Source organism: Squalius cephalus (assembly GCF_949319135.1).
Source record: "Squalius cephalus genome assembly, chromosome: 9".
NCBI lineage: Eukaryota > Metazoa > Chordata > Actinopteri > Cypriniformes > Leuciscidae > Squalius > Squalius cephalus.
In genome coordinates this window covers 29,721,933-29,742,357 of record NC_137130.1, presented here as the reverse complement: position 1 = coordinate 29,742,357, position 20,425 = coordinate 29,721,933, and the positions used below count along the sequence as shown (strand labels likewise).

Below are 20,425 nucleotides of genomic sequence, written 5' to 3'. Positions count from 1 at the left end.
GGCCCTATTTCAACGATCTAAGCGCATGGTCTAAAGCGCACGACGCAAGTGCACTTAAGTCTGAATCCACTTTTGCTAGTTTAACGATGGGAAAAATGGTCGGCGTATAGTCTAAAAGGGTTGTCTCTATTCTCTTAATGAGTAATGGGTGTGTTTTGGGCAAAACGTGCAATAAACCAATCAGAGTCTCATCTCCCATTCCTTTAAAAGTCAGTTGTGCTCGTGCCATGGCGGATTCGCTATTTACATGGTGGAATTTGCAAGCGGAAAAACTGAACGCTTCTCTAGCGAGGAAACTGATCTGTTCGTGCAGAAGGTTAAAGCGCGCAAGCAGACCACATACGGGACAAAGTGTGACGTGCGTTGTGGACCTGCCTATAGGCGCACATTACTAACATGCTCTTTAAATAACAAAAAATATATTGCACCATTGACTTTAGACCAGGTTTTTGTTGGTCATCTCTTTTCAGATCATGTGTGCACCAAAATGACAATAACCCAATTAAATCCTGATGAACGAAAGCAAAAAAAAAAAAATTGCCCTACCTTTTTCTCATCCAAGAAGCTGTTTCACTCAAATTTGTCACAATACAGAAGAAAAGACGATCACAATTTCCGTTTCATGTCAACTTTAAGGTGTGGTCGCATTTTATCGTTGCTCTGCGAAATTTCACGAGCAAAATCCAGTCATTTGAATAGGAATCGGAACGATGAAGAATTTCGGCTGATGGACATCTGGTGGCAAAGAAATTTGTTTATGCATATTTTGTATCTGGTTCAAATTTGGTGAGACACAAATTCGCTGTGCCAACCAATAGCAAGCCTATTGATTCAGCAGTGACTGCTGTATGGGCAGAGATTCGTAACTTAGAAATAAAGCAAAACTGAAGAGAGAGACTCATTCTGGTGGTATCTCTGTCAGTTTTGTACAACACTACACTTATGTAATTATAAAATGGTCAGAGGCTTTTAGAAAGCAGTTATTTAGAGTTGGTTTTGTTGTTATTATTTCTGCATCATTCACCGTATTTTGTTACATCTGGTCCTGCATTTTTTCACCTGCGAAATTTCGCTGAGCAAAGGTAAAAGTGACCATACCTGTAGGTGTGCTGTCTGAATTTTTTTTTTTTTTTTTTTTGGTCTTGTGAGCTTTATAATTATTTTATAAGAAAATTGGAAAATCTCCCATTACATTAATAGAATGTTCACTTAATACTGAATTATGATTGTTTTTCTTTTCTACAGCTATTTGCATGCCAAACTATTACTGGTCATTTATTTCTTATACCTATTCATCCAAATAGTTGCCTTTACACTGCAAAAATGGTTTCAAGTTGTTTGTTGATACTCACATGCAGTTGGCAGAAGAAAGAAGCAAAAAATGTCACAACAACAGCAAAGCTACACGAAACCGGAACAGTAACCCCCTGCCTCATAAACTCTGGCATTATTTTCTTTTCTTTTCAGTGAGACTGCCTGGAATCAAGACCTATGTGGACCCACACACTTATGAAGACCCGAGTCAAGCCGTGCACGAATTCGCCAAGGAACTGGAAGCGTCTTGTATCGCCATAGACAAAGTCGTTGGGGCAGGTATGCGGCGTCATCACTCACTCTTTGGTGCAATGAAACAAAGTTGTTAAACTTGTAACAAACATGGCAGGTGGTGTAAATGAGAATCATTTAGCACCACAGCTGAAGGTGTGTGGCTTTGAGATGGGGAAAGGGTCCCTCCCAGTGCTCATCCTCACTGCCTCAATGCCTTTAATAGACTGCCTGCTGCTGGAGCAGAGGAGCATGGGTAAGCAGAGCACACCTCCGGCTGGGATATTATATTTCACCCCCCACAGCTCTCTCTCTCTCTCCCCGCATCCCTGATGTCTTTAACAGCGAAGCACATATCAAGATAATGCCTTGTGATTCATGGCTCTATAGACAATGCAGCAGAGCCTAGCAAATAAAGGAACCGTTCACTTTTGATGCACCACCGTACTGTCGGCATACAAACATCAGGGCTTACGCACTACAAATAAGCACGTTCCCTGGTTCAAATGTCACTTCTGCATTTTGCAACTTTCATACACTTTGGCAAGTGATACAAAGGTGCAAAAAGGTGACTTGGAAAATGATCTATTAGCATGGTTTTGGTAGATCTTCATTTATCTGCAAAGCTTATCAGAGCGATCACTGCTGAGGATTAAGCCAGGTTGATATTTAAGATGGTCAGCATCATCTGAGCGCTGGCCAAGTCCAGCGTGGCGGTTGTTTAGACAGCTTGCAATTATTCCGGCTAACTTTTTCCAGACATCAATCCTGGATTTCACCCATCTCTTTAAACTTGCATGGGAAATAAAGTAATTGCACATCGAATTCTGCAAACAGGACATGGCCCTGGCCTGGATGTCTAGGTGGTGACATCATCTTTACCCAAATGTCCATCCAAGTCTCTGTCAACATTGTCCATTGTGGAGATCTGAACCCCTGCTGAGGGCTTTGAAGTTTGCCTTACACCTGCGCATGTGCCCTACTAATCAATTTAAAGGTTTAGTTCACCCAACAATGAAAATTCTGCCATTAATTACTCACCCTCATCTCGTTCCAAACCTATAAGACTTTTGTTCATCTTTGGAACACAAATGATAGATCTTTTTGAGGAAATCTGAGAGCTGTCTTTCCCTCCATTGACAGCTACGCATCTACCACTTTTGATGCCTCAAAAAGTTCATAAAGAGATCGTAAAACTAATCCATATAAATTGAGCAGTTTAGTCCAAAATGAAAAGATTGAATTTAGGCTTTTATTCACATAAAAACATTCATCAGCTCACATATCAGTTGTGGTAAACGGAAGCTCAAGCATGTTCACTTGACGTGCGAGAACCAATGAGGTTCATTCTAATGTTACGCAGCACGTTTGAGCTTCAGCAAGAACCAATGATGTTTGTTTTCGCGAGTCAAGCAGTTTTGGTTGAACTTCTTTTTCTGCTCACTGAACAATGTTTATATGTGAATAAAATCATAAATTAAATCTGTTTATCATACACAGCGATCGAGTCTCTTCAGAAAATTTGGACTAAACTGCTCAATTAATATGGATTAGTTTTACGATCTCTTTATGAACTTTTTGAAGCGTCAAAGTGGTAGTTGCGTAGCTGTCAATGTAGAAACAGAAAGCTCTCAGATCTCATCAAAAAGATCTTTATTTGTGTTCTGAAGATGAATGAAGGTCTAAAGGGTTTGGAACGACATGAGGGTGAGTAAATAATCATCAAATTTTCATTATTTGGTGAACTATGCCTTTAAGGCTAGGATCATCATTGTGCCCCAACCTTAAAAAAAAAATAAAAAAAATACTGACTAGTCATATGTGTCCTAAACACAAAGGCTGATATACAGTGAAAACAGTAATATTGTGAAATATTATTATAATTTAAAATGACTCTTATATTTTAATATATTATAAAGTGTACTTTATTTATGTGATGGCAAGGCAAAATTTTCACCATTATTACTCTTTAGTGTCACAAGATCCTTCACAAATATTTGAATGGTAGTATAAACCTATGAAGGATCTGTATGTTTTTATAGATTTAAAACATATTTTTACAGAAAATATACACAAATTATGTAAAACACAGTGCTGCATTTAATAATCTAAAATAAAAAATGGCAGAAAACAATGTTATATATTTCTTTCCAACCCACATAAAAAACACTCTTTATGTGCACATTGTACCAAAACATTGTACCACGTTTTTTCCTATTTTCCCACAGATAATGCTTTGTTTCTTAGACAGTCAAAGCTTAGATGTAATTCTTAAATCTATCAACTGCAGTCAGGAGAGGTAATAAGCATGAATACAGTTTAATTAGAAGAGAAATCAGTGCTTCTCCTGTCAGCTTTAATTATCTCTAAAATAAGCGTCTCTCACCAGGGGAGTTTGGAGAGGTGTGCAGTGGCCGACTGAAGCTCCCGTCTAAGAAGGAGATCTGTGTGGCCATCAAGACTCTGAAAGCCGGATACACAGAGAAACAGAGACGGGACTTCCTCAGTGAAGCGAGCATCATGGGGCAGTTTGACCACCCCAACATCATCAGGTTGGAGGGTGTGGTCACACGAAGTAAGTAACATTCCACTCACTGACTAAACACATTCAGTGCGCCCACCTGTTTACAATTTATTTCTAATACTTTAGTTCTAATACTTCTAATATTCCATGTTAAAAGGAGAAAGATGAATGATTTAGGTGTTTTTTTGTTTTGTTTTGTTTTTTGCTGCATCTATATGAAAAGCATGTGATAATTCTCCTGTGCTCTACAGTGAGTTGAATCTGTTCGGATTTGAATCTGTTCTGTATCATTTATCATGTTTAGATTTTTTTTTGAGATGTTAGTTCAGAGCTCGTCCTTTTGGGAGTATCTCATATTAAACATTAGCTGTTTCCAGTTATGGAATATTAGTGAATGTCATTAAGTTGGCAAATCCATTGCACAGAAAGCCACTTTTTTATTGACCTCTTTCTTGTAACGTTGGGCCAATGTCCAGCACGAGAGACAATTCACACAGGGTTGTAAATCACCTGTGGTTGTAAATCTCCCTAGATCAGTCTTTATTATGTAGCATGATCAAAGCGAAATTCTCTAATCCATCCCACAATCCTCTTCAGGGACTCATAGGCGAAAATAGGAAGAAAAAAAAATTGTTCGCACTTTACCTTATCTAACTTCAAACAGACTGCTTGAGTGTGCAAGCCTCGAAGTGTATTCCATTGACGGAGAGCACAGATGACATCTTCATTATATATTTGGCGTCTTCAATATATTTGATATTTGAGCATTCAGTCACTTGCACATGCTCACAAAAAAAAAAAAAAAAAAAACTATGATGTGCGTAGCCTGATTGTGTGCAGCCTGATTTTTCTGGGACATTTTGGCCACATCAACCTACAAATGTACTAATAGTCTTTGCATATTAAAACGATGGATGAAAGTATTTTACCCTATACAAATAAAAACAATGAAAAAAACAACACCATAAAAAACACCATAAAAACAATTGATGTTTCAGTTAATTTAAATAGGGCATTTCGCAGTATATATTGTTCAAAAGCATATGTTGAAGTTTTTGAAAAGTTTTGAAGTTTTTTATTTGTTGAAGTACAAGTAAAGTTTTTTTTTTTTTTTTTTTTTTTAAATAATTATACATATGTTACATTTTAAATATAAAAAGTATATTAAAATAAGATGTTTTATTTTAGTCTTTATTTTGTTTTCATTCAGGCAAACTTAAAAAAAATCCTCAAATGTTTTACTCAGTAGTGAAAAACATTCTGTTCCCGAACAAGTTTTGTTTCATTCTATTTTAAGTAGTATTCTGAAAGGAATGCCACGGTTTCCTTTCATGTCCATAATTCCTCATAAAATGAGGATTATGTTGGTTGAGTAAATCTTACTGTGCTCAGGCTTCAGAGTTTTTGACTGTAAATAATGGGAAACTTCATTGTAAATGACTGTCAAATGTGGCTGTTGCTGGGAAGGAACGAGGCTTTGTAGTGTGTGTGTGTGTGTGCGTGCGTGTGTGTGTGTGTGTGTATTTAGGGAGGTGGTGCACATTGCGTGTGTTTGAAAGTAAGTCTGGGGTGCCGGGTAAGGGGCGTGGGGCCAGAGGAGGTTGGCAAGTGTCTTCAGCCTCTGACGTGATGTGATTTATTAACTCTGCCCTGTTAATTCTTAATAATCCAGAGACTTTCACACCCCATTTAACCTGCTGATTTTGGCCCTGCGTAAGGCTAAATATTTGTGGAGCGGCAATTGCTGCTTCACAGAGACGGCGGGGCCGGGATACTGATTACGAGCGGGATTTCAGGATCAAAAGTTTACAGGATAGATGTGTGGTTTCAGGAGGATGGATTTTTTTGCTATCAGAAACCATAAAACAACTTAACTGAAATCTTAAGACTGGTCCATTACAGTTTGTGTAATGTTTTAAATGTGCGCAGTAAAACACTGAAAGTTATGGAAGCTTGTGTCCACCACAGAATAAAACATTGTAAAAGATAATTGTGACTTTTTATCTTACAATTCCGAGTTTACATCTCGCAGTTCTCGCAATTTCTCAGAATTGCGAGATATAAAGTCAGAATTGCGTGATATATAAAGTCGCAATTGCATGTTAGAAAGTCAGAATTGCGAGATATAAACTCAAAATTGCGAGATATAAATTCACAATTGCGAGAAATAAATTCGCAATTCTGCCTTTTTTTCTCGCAATAGTCTTTTCTTTCCTATTGTGATACCCGAGTTCCCAAGTAAATTAATCTAATTTTTAAGACGCAAATACTTTTGCACTGTTCATCAACTTGATGTGAGCAAGACTGTTATATTCATGAGTTGTGCAGTGTTGCTCTTCTCCACTCATTCTAATCACACACATTTCATAAATTCCATTCATCACAGTGCTCTGCTGTCAGCTGTCGGGACACTGGGAGGAGAAAAAAGACTAAATTATGACTTCTGCACGTACATATCGTGACAACACAGGCTGGTCATAAGGCTATTATTGATATAAAGTCGTTTTTTATGTACAGGCTTTGAAATAAGGCACAGATAAAGTGCAGATGATAAAACCGGTGATTTACGAGCAGCAGGACAGAGAAAATAAAGCTGTCAGACAGTGACAGTTGACCTTGTGGTCCGTTCAAGTTCAGTCCAAGACTCTTTTCATCCTGCAGGAAACTCTCATTTACCTGAAGTCCCAGTAAGTCATGGTTATGATCGGTGACCTTGTGGTGTCAGAGGTGTCATGTGAAGAGGTGCACCTCTACTCCGACACCCCTGCTCTTGTTATGGGCTTCAGACAAAAATGTGTTGAAAACCTGGTGTGTAGCCAACAACCTGATCTGTGTTCACCCTCTTAAACTCTATAAGAAAGATTTAGCTGCTTAACCCAGAGCCTTTTATAACACCCACATCTCAGTGAATCTCAGGAAACCTGTCAGGAACTCGTCCAGGTCACATTTCAGCCCAAAATAAAATAAAAATTAAATGTTTTTAAATATAATGTATTAAAGCCTACTAAGATTTTCTGCAATTTCATGGCAATTATTTCCCTTCGTTTTATTGTTTTTTGTTTTCAGTTTTTTTGTGCAATTCCCATTATTATCAATGCCGATTTTTCATTACTGTAATTAAAAAATACTGTAAAATCATTTCTGAATGATCATGTGACACTGAAGACTGCAGTAATGATGCTGAACATTCAGCTTTGCGCCACAGGAATAAATTACATTTTAAAATATATGTAGAATGAAGTTATTTTAAATTATAAGATGGAGTTATTTTAAATTATGATAATATTTCACAACAGCTCTGTTTTTACTGTATTGTTGATCAAATAACTGTAGCCTCGGTGAACATAAGAGACTTCTTTCAGAAAAACTTACCGACCCCAAACTTTTGAACAGTAGTGTATTTTTGTAGAGTAATTTGCATAATTATCGTGATGAAAAAAAAATGTTCTTGGCAGGTTTCATGACCAGTTCGCTCATAAATCTCTTCAGTGTCATCATTGAAATAACTTTGAAAGTAGTTATGCTAAGCATATATATCTAAACGTTCGGTCAAACTTATCCATGCCTTTGAATTATTTATTTTTTTTTCTTGAAAATGTCTGTCTTTGAAGATGTTTTCTTTTGTCCAACATAAGCTCATTAGTTTGCAAATTGGGTAATTTAACCTTCCAAAAGAAATGACAGCATTACAAAAAAGCACAGCTCAATTTTGGCACATCTTTTCTCGATTAGACTAAGTCATGTCTGAATTCTCTCTCTCCTCAGGTAAACCCGTGATGATAGTGACCGAGTACATGGAGAACGGTTCCTTGGATGGCTTCCTGCGAGTGAGTGTGACACACTGAGCACATTTAATGAGACTCCATTATGTATGAACAGAAGAAAAGCACAGAGGGCTCATCCTAAAATCATTTAAAAACCCATCTGCGTCTTAGCCTCTCCTGCATTCTCACAGTACCTGCTTATCACAGCATGCCTTCAATTCTCCCAAGCTCTCTCAACATTTTATTCTCATTTGTACAAATAGACACAAATTGCTCTCCACTGCCTCACCTATGTCTCTATTTGCTGCGGAAATATTGTTTTTTTTTCGACGGTGCCTTTGTGTTCAACATCACCCAAATTCATCACATTGGTATTCGTAGCCTAGGCACAGGCCTCTTTAAATAGACACTGACACTACCTGTGTTTCAAGTGCTTTGTAGTGTCTGAATTTCACTTGAGCCTATGTGCACAATGGCCTCATTCTCTCACACAGAACAGACCAGGCTTGTGCTCAGAAGAAACGCTCATAGAGAACGTGGATTTGCTTGCGATCAGACTGAAACGGCACTGGAGAGACTGGCTCGCCGCCTGCCAACCCTTCCGTGCCAGTTAAACAGACTGGGCATGCTCTGTCCTTCAGATGACTTCCTCTTAGCCCATCGCTCACACTGCGAAAATAAACAAGCAAACAACAGGCTGTAGGATGGCCCATCTGAAAAGTGCTGATAAATGCGCTAATGAGATCATTAAATGGGTCAGCTTAACCTTTGGCTGTGACCATCCTGCCTTGGCTCCTATACACCTGACATATGAATTTATCAGCTTTGTGTCATTTTTCAACAGTTTACCACCATCAGGGCATGCCAGACAATCTGCTATTTGTAGAACAAAATGAACACAGCAGAATTTGATGCATTGGATGGAGCTTGCCCTCATAAAAATAACAGAAAATTTGGAACAAATTAATTTTTATCCAGGAGTGTAACCATTTATTTAGAGGTTCGATGCAGAGTTTGTAAATGTCCAGTGGTTTAGACGTGGGCACTACAATGAATAATAAATATACAGTGTGATCGTGGAGTGAAACATTTGGGCTATGTAAGTAAAAATCCTAATAATTTTCTCCATTGAGAGATTTATATCTATTTACCATGAACTCCAGTGTGATATAGAAGCCACAAGTCGGTGTGTTTTAAACTTCATCTTTAAAAAATTGTGTTAAAAAGAGCCTAGTGGAAAACTACGCTACCCATAATCTTGAAGAGAGATCCACCAATCAGAGAAGTCGAAAACGTATAAGTCTCAAAACTTATTTTTCTCTTATAAATCTCTTATATGATCACCAAGGCTGCATTTATTTGATCAAAAATACAGTAAAAACATTTATGTTGTGAAATATTATTAAAATTTAAAATAACTGTTTACTATATTTTCTAATGCAATTTATTTCTATAATGGAAAAGTTGTCTTTTCAGCAGCCCTTACTCAGTTTTCACATGATCACAGAATGATTCACATGATCCTTCAGAAATAATTCTAATATACTGATTTGATACTTTTTTCTTTCAGGCATCTTTGATGAATAAAAAGTTCAAAAGAACAGAATTTGTTTGAAATAGAAATGTTTTGTAACATTATAAATTATTTTACTGTCACTTGATTAATTTGGGGGTCTTGGGCAGGGGATGAACTAGCAAAAAACTTCCAGAAATCAAGAGCATCGAAAAAGTGGACACTAACTGATACACTCTACTGAAATGAGTATGCAAAGGCAGATTATTAAAACAACCTGAGCAAACAAGACATGGAATTAGCCAGACCTATATGAACTCGTTCCACGTGTGTCTGCACAGGATCCCACTCCTAAATGAGAGAAAAGTTGCAGTGTTCTGCAGCAATTTCCTGCGCACTGCAGCCTGGCCTGCACTCTATCAAAGAGATCTGTCATCCTCCCTCCAACACGCTTCCTCGCCACTGCTCGTCACTATTATTAGCAAGCCTTTGAACCTCTCTGAGCTCCTTTCTCTTCCAGGTGGTCCAGGATTTATTTTAATCCAAACTTAGTTTGTATGCAGTACATAAACACTCACATAGAAAGCAAGTGAAAACAGAGTGGACAGAGACAAGGAATGAAAGGAAGAAAGAGCAAAACTCACAATGAGAAACAAGAGAAATAGATCAAACAACAATACAGGATTTGACATTGTTTACTCCTCATGTCGTTCCAGACCTGTATGATTTTCTTTGTTCTGTGGAACACAAAAGTGAAAACTGAATGGGGACTGGAGATTCAAAACTGACTTGAGCTTCAAAATCATAAAAGTTGTTCATGTGACCTATGCAGTATAGATCAAATCTTTTGAAATAATAAGCTTTAGCTTTGTGTGAGAAGAATATATATATATATATATATTGGAGTACTAAAATAGTTAAAACTAAATAAACTAAAACTGAAAACTAACATTAATATTAACTATACAGACAATTGTTTTAAATTTAAACATACAAACGAACAAATAAAAATGATAAAAACACAACAAAATGACTAAAACTTTAATTAAAATTAAAATACAAAAAAATCTAATTCAAAATATTAACAAAAAAATATAGTAGTATATTAATGATAGTAAAATTTCACTGATTCGTATTTATTGTAACTGCTAGTAAAATATTTACCAGAACATTCTTTAAAATTGTGCCTTTTATGTCGTACGGAAGAAATAAAGTCATACCGGTTTGGACATTACATGTAGATGAGTGAAAAACTTTTTGGAACTATTGCTTTAAAACTGCAGTTTGCCTCTCTTTGGTATAGAAAGCCATTTCTCCAGAGCTCCCTGACAAATCAATGCTATCTCACTCATCCGGCCAGTCTCTCCCTCTCCTACTGAAGCGCTTCCTCCCATGGTGTTTATCTCCAAGTCCTGAGCATATCATTCTTCGTATAAAAGGCCTATTCACACGCAGCAGTGTAAACACTGTGAGCCTGCCAGTGGGCTTCAGTTCAGATATGCAGTCAGCGATGTGTTCTTGTGTACATCCTATTTATATTCTTCAACAAGTTGCAGCACACTGTGGATAAAACCAGCAAAGACAGTCAAACGCTCATATTTATTAAGTCAAGGATCTGCTACTCTCAGCAAAACCATTTCATGAGTCGTGAGATGGAGTTAGCTCATGACAGATGTCTTTGGAAAAGTCAGGCAGTGTTTTGAGATATGAGTCACCAATTTTCCATTGTGTTTTATAACCCATAGCATGACTTCTGTTTATACAGTAGATATAAAACACCTTATTTGACTTTTCCCTTCTTCCCGTCTCTGTCAGAAACACGACGCCCAGTTCACAGTGATTCAGCTGGTGGGCATGCTACGTGGCATCGCATCTGGTATGAAGTATCTGTCGGATATGGGTTATGTGCACAGAGACTTGGCCGCTCGCAACATCCTGGTCAACAGCAACCTAGTGTGTAAAGTGTCAGACTTCGGCTTGTCCAGAGTTCTGGAGGACGACCCAGAAGCTGCCTACACTACAAGAGTAAGTCACACTCACTTTTGTTGTCAGTTCAGCAGTCAAATCAATAAGCTTAAACAATAAGCAATAACAAATGAGATGGATTTACATGTTTTATCTATTTAAATGTCATGTCCCATAATATTTCAACTTGACATTTTTTGGAAGTTGAAATATACTCCAGTTGCCTTTTTGACTACGTTCAAACGATGTCAATATGAACTTATTTTCACCTAATACTACAGAGTTGTTGAATGCATGAATCTGATTGGTTGTCGGACATTCTAATATGTGCTATTATTTTCTTGGAAACACACAGCTAAAGTAGTTACAGGCAGGTTTTGACCGCATTACACGTCCATATTACTTCGCCAAATGATTTTAGTTATTTCAAAGTTCCTTACAGCCTACAACAGCAAAAACTAAAACCAATAATGACACTGACCAATCAAATAACTATAGTAAACAATAGGATAAAAACGACAACTTATTTCCATGTTTATATTTTTTTGCCACAAAATTACGTTTAATGTACATGCTGTACACATGTACACATGCCTGCCCGGCTGCGTGTGGTGCACTGATTGCCGCAAAGGACCTTCACCCGTTCTGCGTGGTCTGCTTGTGCCTCAAGCATGCGGAAGAGGCTTTGGAGAACCCGGAGAACTGCAGTCATTGCCTGATGCTGCCGAAAAAAATCCTGCGACGCCGCCTTAAATTTGCCGCGACCCAGTGTGTCGAGCTCGGCTTTTCTGACTCGGATGGGGGACATGGTGGTGACGAAGACACGCTACCGGGGCCCTCCCGGGGCGCGACATCTCTCATCTGGGCTGACCAACCCAATCCTGCATTCCCCGAAGAGGATATCTTTGCGGGCAACCTCCCACTCATCGACGAACCGTCCGGTTCTGGTGATGATGACGACGCGGACCTTCTCGGGGTCCTAGAGGACGAGGAGGCCATCCTGCCCTCTCGCGTTCCCCAGGCCAATGCCCCCATGGCCTTGCCTCAGTCCATCCTCCTGGAAGTGTATGAGTGAGTGGCCGCTCGCCTCAACATTGAGTGGCCGGCTCCACAGAGCGCCACCGACCAGGGAAGGGACATTTATGACGGGAAAGTGCTGGGACCCCCTCCCGGTCCTGGTCTTCCCCATCCTCCCAGCGTGTGAGAAGCACATGAGGCACAACTGGATCGACCCGCTCGATCTCAAACACGGTCTTGTGGGTCTAGAGGTGAAGGATATGGCGGCTCTCGGCATGGGTGATCCCCCACTATCGAGCCATCGATCGCCAAGCACCTCAACCCAGTCCAGGGTGGGCTGCTCACTCCCCGGAAGCTAGTCTTGCCTAACAAGACGGACCCTTTTTCTGCCTCTGTGCACCAGGCCGCTTATAGATCCTCAGCCTTGGCTGTCAGGGCCCTGAATGTCTCCTCCCTCCTCTCCGCTTACCAGGCTTACTGTTAATGACCTTGTCCTCCGTAACACTTGTCAGGCCATCCAAACCTGTGGGCGCTCCATGGCGCTTTCTGTGGTGGGAGAGCGCGCACTTTGGCTGAACCTGTCGGGCCTCCCTGACAGTGAGAAGAGGCGCATCGCGGGCTCCCCGTTTGGCCACGTCGTCGCATTGATGCAGCAACTATGTGACGACAACTACCGTCGTCAACTACCAAGTGCTTTACTACTGGATGTCACCAGAACCTCGGTAGCACATTTGGGTCATCTTAATCCTTCCTTCTCTTGTGTGTGCCACACACGTTTCATGTCCTGCCTGTACACAGCAGTTATGTGTGTGCATCTGTATGGCGGGTTCATGATTATGGGACGTTTCAGGCACCACCCCTTTGGGTGACCGTCTTTCTCTGGCTTACAGAACCTTACTGTGAGTGTATTGGGCAATCGGGAAGCTGTCCATGTCCCTCCCATAGGTGGATCTTGAACACGAGATGATGAAAGAGAACAATAGGTTACTGTCATAACCCAGGTTTTCTGAAACAAATGTCTTGAAATAAAACATCTGAACATCATTTCACTTTGTGGTGTGGCCGCACTACCATCTCGGGTGTGCGTTATTTTCAAATAGGCTAATTCAATAGCCCTTCATCAATTATTATATGTTTAACATTTATCTCAGTGATTTCAAATTGGTCTGAGACGATTGAGAGATGCTCTAAACTGTACACTGCCATTCAAAAGTTTAAAGATAGATAGAGGATGGATGGATGGATATGTATGTATGGATGTATGTATGTATGTTTGTTTGTTTGTTTGTTTGTTTGTTTGTTTGTTAGATTTGGGAAAGGAGTGTGTTTTAGTGCTTTATTAGCAAGCCTTAACCGAATGTTCTCTCAGCCGTGATTACAGCCAGACAGAATCTAAACTCAATTTGTGGAAGGATTTTAAATAAGGTGAAATTTGTTAAACAGTGTTGAGAGAAATTCACTCTTTTTGTAGCTGAAAGCATTACCAAGACACAGAAGGAACAAGGCATGTGTAGAACTTTGTAAATGATGGGCTTCCCAATTCTCCAGAAATCTGCAGAGCACATTCTGTGTGGGCCAGGCCATGGTTGACCAATGTAGCTCACTGTCTCCTCTCAGCCAGCATGTCTGAACGTTATTCCCTGGGATTAATAACCATATTTGTCAGTCTCATCCTTAAGAGCAGCATTCATTATCAGAAGAGATAACTAATGCATATATACACTTAGAGTCGGGCATAAATCTACAGCATGTGAGGCTTGAAGAGGTATTGCTGCTTAAATTACCAATACAAGTGTCACCTAACATAAGTGTTACACTGATATATAGCATATGCTGGGGAGGGGAAGTCCAACATGTTATTAGTTAGATAAACCCAAATTGCTTGGGTTGTACTTGTGTTAGTCAGACAGCCAATGTAAATGTATGTTTTCACCGTTACAACTAGACCCCCCACTGCATCATTGTGCGGCTATAAGAACCTCAAACCCACAAGAATGCTGGCAACTTTCACTTTCTACTTCTATTAAACCAAAAGGATACATTGTGTCACATTTTACATTCATTAGCAGTGATCTTGCAGGGACTGTTTGTACGCACTCAATGGGGAGGCCTGTGCACAAGTGAGTTTATTTTTTAAAGGACTTGTGTTTGGAGAATGTGGGGTAGGAATTGTGTGACTTGGCCAGGTTGCTGGTTGGCTTTGGCTCTACCCTGTTCTCTCTCAGTCTACCTCCTTCATGAAGGTTGAGTGTAGAGTTACCCCAGCAGCCGAGCTGGGTAAATACAAAGCAGGTCCTCAGAGAAAGTGGACCTGAGCACATGAAACAAGCCCAGCCAGCTTTCAGAGCTGAGGACAGGATCGATGAAGGTGGTGGTCTACCACAAACCATGAGCAAAGATAGAATAGTTCACTGAAAAAAAAGGTGTAGAAACAATTTTCACAATCACAAAGAAACAGCAAGTAACTGTCGGATATGGGTTATGTGCACAGAGATGTCGGATGATCTTGTTGAGATCTCTTTTGAAACTTTAAAGGAAACAAATGTGAGCGATCCAGTGTCTCTAGCTAAGGAGAAAAATATGAGCACAGTGTGTGATGTTGTTGAGATCTTTCCGGATATGATGTTTTATTAATAAAGTTCGGAAGGAGCACATTCAGATAAGTAACCTAATTATCATGGGAGGAGCTGATCCAGTCAACTCAATTAACATCAGGAGATATATGTACAGCAGTTTTTACCGCTGTTCTATGACAGTTTTCCAGCATCCCTCCACCACCCCATCTCCTCACTTACTACTCCTATCCCAAACCTGGGATGCGGGAGTACTCTGGGTTCTGGCCAAATTCCGAGCTCGGAGCCCTCCCCTCGGACAGCACGCCAAATACGCATATCCTTTACTCTATTTAATTATATGTAAGTGTGCAGACAAATGTGAGCGATCCAGAGTCTCCAGCTAGTATGTGATGATGATGATGAGATCTCTTCCAAAATTAGGAGACCATTGTGAGAGGGTTAGAATTTTCTGTCTCAAGAAAAAAAGTGTGTGAAGCAGGAGACTTGAGCAAAAGCCTCGTCTTGATGTTAATGTAACCTCATTTATGTCTAGCAGAAACATTTAAGATGTGAAAGAGATTTTTTTTTCACTCTGTGTAGCTTCAGTTTCATTCATCCACACTATTGCAGTCAAACACAATACATGCATTGTCATATGTGAAGTCGTTTAGAGTATATACACTATATTACTATACTATATTTACATGCATACAAAAATTTCGCCACCAGATTAGTAAGCGCGTTGCCCAATTTTTTTAACCTTGTGTACTTTGCACATGCGCATTGAATTTGTTTTGCTCTAATCAGTTGGTGGCAACTGGTCCGGGCCATTGTTTCACAGTAGAAAAACTAAACTAAAGAGACGGAACAACAACAAAATACCAGAGACCGCAACAACAACTGACGCCTGCATTGACAAGTGCTTTTGTGAGGGGGGTTATGAGAATACAAAGCTATTTGTATCGGTCATAACTTCTGGAGAAAAATAGCGCAGACACTAGACAAAGATGAAACTTTCTAGAGCACATGTGTCAACCTCCTGCGTTCATGTAGCGCTTTCAAATGGAGTATACTTTGAACGGCTACGCTTGTTGTATAGTCAATCCCGTTTCAAACACGATCAAATCTTAATAGTACCTCAGAGCTTATTTCAAATGTTCATTAATTAGATGCATGGAACTCTCAAAAATCCCCGTTCTACCAGCTCTGACACTTTACATATGGGCTGTTTTAAACACTGATACATACAGATTACATGATTTGGCATATGAAAGTTAGAGTGCATGCTTGTTATTCCAAAATATTTGTTTGGATATTGTCACAGATGGCAATATGTTTCCTTGACAGATGGATTTTGTCTGTTTATAGGGTGGCAAGATTCCAATCCGATGGACCGCACCAGAGGCCATCGCCTATCGTAAGTTTACCTCGGCCAGTGACGTATGGAGCTATGGGATTGTCCTATGGGAGGTCATGTCTTACGGAGAAAGACCTTACTGGGAGATGTCCAATCAGGACGTGAGTAGAGCAGCTGTCAGCAAAGCAATCCGATGTCTTCCATGCCAAAGTAGATCAGTGTGGCATATGTTCAATGTTTGATTTGATTTAAAGAGTCTTACAAAAATGTGCATTTTGTGTTCCACTGAAAAAATACTGGTACAACGGGGCAAAAGGCATACCCTAAGAAGCATTTGCTTTTCACTACTCCCATAATGTATGATTGAAGAAAGAATTTATGTTTTTATTGAACATTAAAATGGAGTAACAGATTTTGTGTGGAAATAAATCATAAAAGTGGTTTGTTTTGTTTGTTTAAAAATCGTATAAATGTATGAGGTGGCAAAGTGGGCCTTTTCAGGTAAACCCCGCCTTTGTTCATGACCACTCCTAAAGCCCCAATTGGCCTGCTTTGGACCAAGGTATTCGGTGTGCCAAAAAACCCTGGCCATTGGCCCGATAATTTTACATCTAAGAAGTGTGGCTGACAAAAAAAAAAAAAAAAAAAAACCTTTGGGAACCCTGATCTAGGGAATGTTTACAGAAAACCAATGAAGTTGACTGCAAAAAAACATGCTCTGTGTGAACAGCCACTAAGAGTTTGAAATGACTGAGTTGGGGGTGAGTAAATAATGACAGAATTTTCCTTACTGGGTGATCAATATAATTAAACCAGCAAGATTTTTCTTGATCAACCAGCAACCAAGCTACTTTTGCTGTTGAACAGCATGGCTAGACCATTCATGCTGTTCTAAACTGCTCTTATTAAGTAAAGAAAAAACAAAAAAGGAAAACTCAGCTTCACAAAGACATAAAACCAAACACACATTAAGCAGCCAATGGTGAAAATGTTCTTTTCGATTCACAGGCAGAGAGAAATGCTATAGGTTTTACAGAAAGTTAAGAACAAGAGCCATGTGTGGAATTGTGTTTAATGTGTAGTGGTTTGTTATGAAATCTTGTTGTGTTGATAATGTTATTAGTTCTTTAGCACTGACCCTGCGCAGTGGCCTAATTGCTGCAGTTCAGTAACTTCACCCTGAGCAAATAAGACCCTGAGAGTTTATTTGAACTGGATTGTGGCAGTTCCGATGATCAAGTGATGAAAAGCAAAAGGGAGTCACAGTTCTGGGGCAGCTGATTTTGTGTTGTTGCATGGACGGATATGCTTTATTTTTGTTTTATCGTACTGCATGGTGACATTGGGGAAGAGGAAGGAATATGTCCCGACTTAGGCACTCAAAAGACAGGAAATTGAAGAAAATAGTTCAGCAAATTACAGTACCTCATATTTTGAAGGAAATTGTTCACCCAAAAATGGAAATTTTTACATAATTTACTCACCCACTCTATGTGTTTTTCCAATCTTGTGATAGGAGAGGAGTGATGTTAAGGTACGGTCACATTTACCAATGTACGGCAAATTTTCATGGGTGAAATCCAGTCATTTTTAATGGGAATTCATGAAAACAGGAATTTCGCATGAGGGCAAAAGATTTTGCAATGGGGGCAGATGAGTTTGCCGCTTTGACCAACAGAAAGCTGCTTGTTTTGATAGTGACTTCTGTGTGAGCAATAGTATATCATACATTGATATACTTTTGACAATAGACAAATCTCAAGGAATTTCAACATTGACAAAATTTCACCAACGTTTTGCTAATGTGACTACACCTTTAGACAGAATGACAGAACTTCAGCTTGACGATATTTTCGTATGTGCCTCAGGTGATAAAAGCGGTGGATGAGGGCTATCGTCTTCCCCCGCCCATGGAATGCCCTGCTACCCTTTACCAGCTGATGCTGGACTGCTGGCAGAAGGACCGAAACAACCGGCCCAAATTTGAGCAGATCGTCAGCATCCTGGATAAGCTCATCCGCAACCCCAGCAGTCTTAAAATCACGGCCAGCACTGCGTCCAGGTACGTTGCTGTTCTCGTACCCAGGAGGACTGCCTTTTGACCGAGTTTTAGATGCTTGTTCTGATCCCAAATTGCCTTTCGCTCTTTCTTCTGCTTTGTCACGCTCAGATCAACTTCTCATGATCCCTAATGAGAGGAAATGTTTCTCTTCCTCCTGAACTCTAATTCGTGTCTTCCCCTCAGGTCTAGAATAATCACACACTCCTACAGCTGGTCACTTACAGTTATGATTAAGATGTACATAAGACCTCAACATTTTCTACAGATTATTTTTCTAGACAAAATCAGTTTATTTATGGAGCCAGTTTGCAGAAACAGTCCTCAGACAGGCAGTGTTTGTGATAAACATGTGCTGACATCCTGTTTCTCCAGTATCCAGAATGCAGTACTAATGTTATTTAAAGTATTATACACAACATGGCCAAAAGTATACAGTAGACTTCTGGGTAACGGGTTTGTCAAGAGCCCCTGATTTGTCTTTGTGATAATAGTTTGGGAAAGATAATTTTTCTCTTCCAGCATGACAATACCCCTGGTCTATTTTGTAATGGTTTGACACTTTCTGGTGTGGAAGAACTTTCCTTATCCTTCACAAAGTCCAGAATTGAAATTAAAATATTGCACTGATATTTAAATTCTTATTGATCGTAATAAGCTGCTAATTTATTTCCATGTTTCATGGCCTGTAACTGTTTTAAAATTCTATGCTACTTTGTATAAACAAATGTTAAAAAAATAAAATAAATAAAAGCTAACACTAATAGTTTTAAAAAGCTAGGCATCACAACATTATAATGTATAGTTTGTTAAATTAAAATATTTAGAGATTTGCTAAAGATTACTTTGAACAGTGTTATCAAATTATTAGTTTTTAAATATTGATTTTGAATCAAAATGAAAAAAAAATTATAATCTAAAAATACACACACACACAAAAATATATATTACAAGTCATTCTTGGTTTAGATTTAGATAAAAAAAAAAAAATTATATATATAAAAAGTATAGTATATTATATAATATTATACTATATTAAATCTGTGTATTTATAGGCCAAACTTCAAGTTTTATATAACCATTTTATTTATCCATTTTACCTTTTTAAATATCTATTCACTAAAGAGTATTTGGCCTAAAAAAGGTCGAAGACTCTTGTTTTCCTCTCTTTTCCTCTCTTTATTGCAATAAGACTCAATTGACCAGAGGGTCCGTCCGGCACGAGTGTGGACATAAGTGCTATAACCAGGAGCTTTATTATTATGAAGTATGTAACAGTGACTAATGGTTTCTTAAGAAAGTGAAAATGGGTCCCAGGGAGTTTGCATGTAATTTTCCTGATTGGCTTTTAACATGGCCGTATGGGGGATCAGCATTAGGCCAAGGTGATTTATGGCTCTCTGAGCGAGACACACTCTGAGGTTCCTCTGCCGCCGGTCTGAAGCCACAGCTGCGTCCAAGCCCTTGCACCTCATTTATCTACATGCCCTGCATGCTAATGGGGCGACACTCCTGCTATTCTCATGGAAGGACCTTAGACATTAAGGCCAGACCACTTTAAGCTGGAAAGATGGTGTGCAGATGCTCGGAAGTAAAATGTTGCCACTCTTAGGACAAGAGTAGGTGCACAATCTCAGAGCCTCCTCACAGCAAGAGATGCATTTTTGTCCGTGACGAAGCTACCCAGATGTTTCTCTGTGAGGAACATCCTCCCCCCTTTCCTATCCCCAGAGAACTTTAAAAACATGATACTAAGCATCCTCGGTTATTTAGAGGTCACTACACCAGAGGGGAGAGAGGAAAGCAAAAGAAAAGAGAGACCGAGTGTTTACCTCTCTTCTTCCTCACCCTCTGGCCTGTTGTGCTCCTGTCGAGTGACGCTCAGATCTCTGACGCCAGCAGCTGATGCGGTCAAATGCAGTGTGTTTATGCCAGAATTTAAGCTATCACTTCTGTACCCAATAACAAAGATTTTTCTCCTCGTCAACTGCTTGTTTCTTTTTCACTTTGTGAGTTTTGTAGTGAGAATGTAGCTACACATCACAAACAAACAACATACAACAGAGGACTGGACATCTCTTGGTTATTAATATGGTGCTTCAGAGATTTAAAAAAAAAATGTCTCT

At 39.3% G+C, this 20,425-nt stretch overlaps 1 protein-coding gene across 1 annotated transcript in view; it reads left to right on the top strand.

Moving 5' to 3' along the window:
- Positions 1 to 20,425, top strand: part of epha3 (eph receptor A3) — a 130,472-nt gene that overhangs the window by 93,636 nt on the left and 16,411 nt on the right. Inside the window, exons 10-15 of the mRNA XM_079881675.1 lie at positions 1,468 to 1,593; positions 3,935 to 4,120; positions 7,835 to 7,896; positions 11,162 to 11,371; positions 16,252 to 16,401; positions 18,109 to 18,302. Of these exons, the coding sequence (XP_079737801.1) occupies positions 1,468 to 1,593; positions 3,935 to 4,120; positions 7,835 to 7,896; positions 11,162 to 11,371; positions 16,252 to 16,401; positions 18,109 to 18,302 (928 nt within the window). The remainder of the gene's footprint in view (positions 1 to 1,467; positions 1,594 to 3,934; positions 4,121 to 7,834; positions 7,897 to 11,161; positions 11,372 to 16,251; positions 16,402 to 18,108; positions 18,303 to 20,425) is intronic.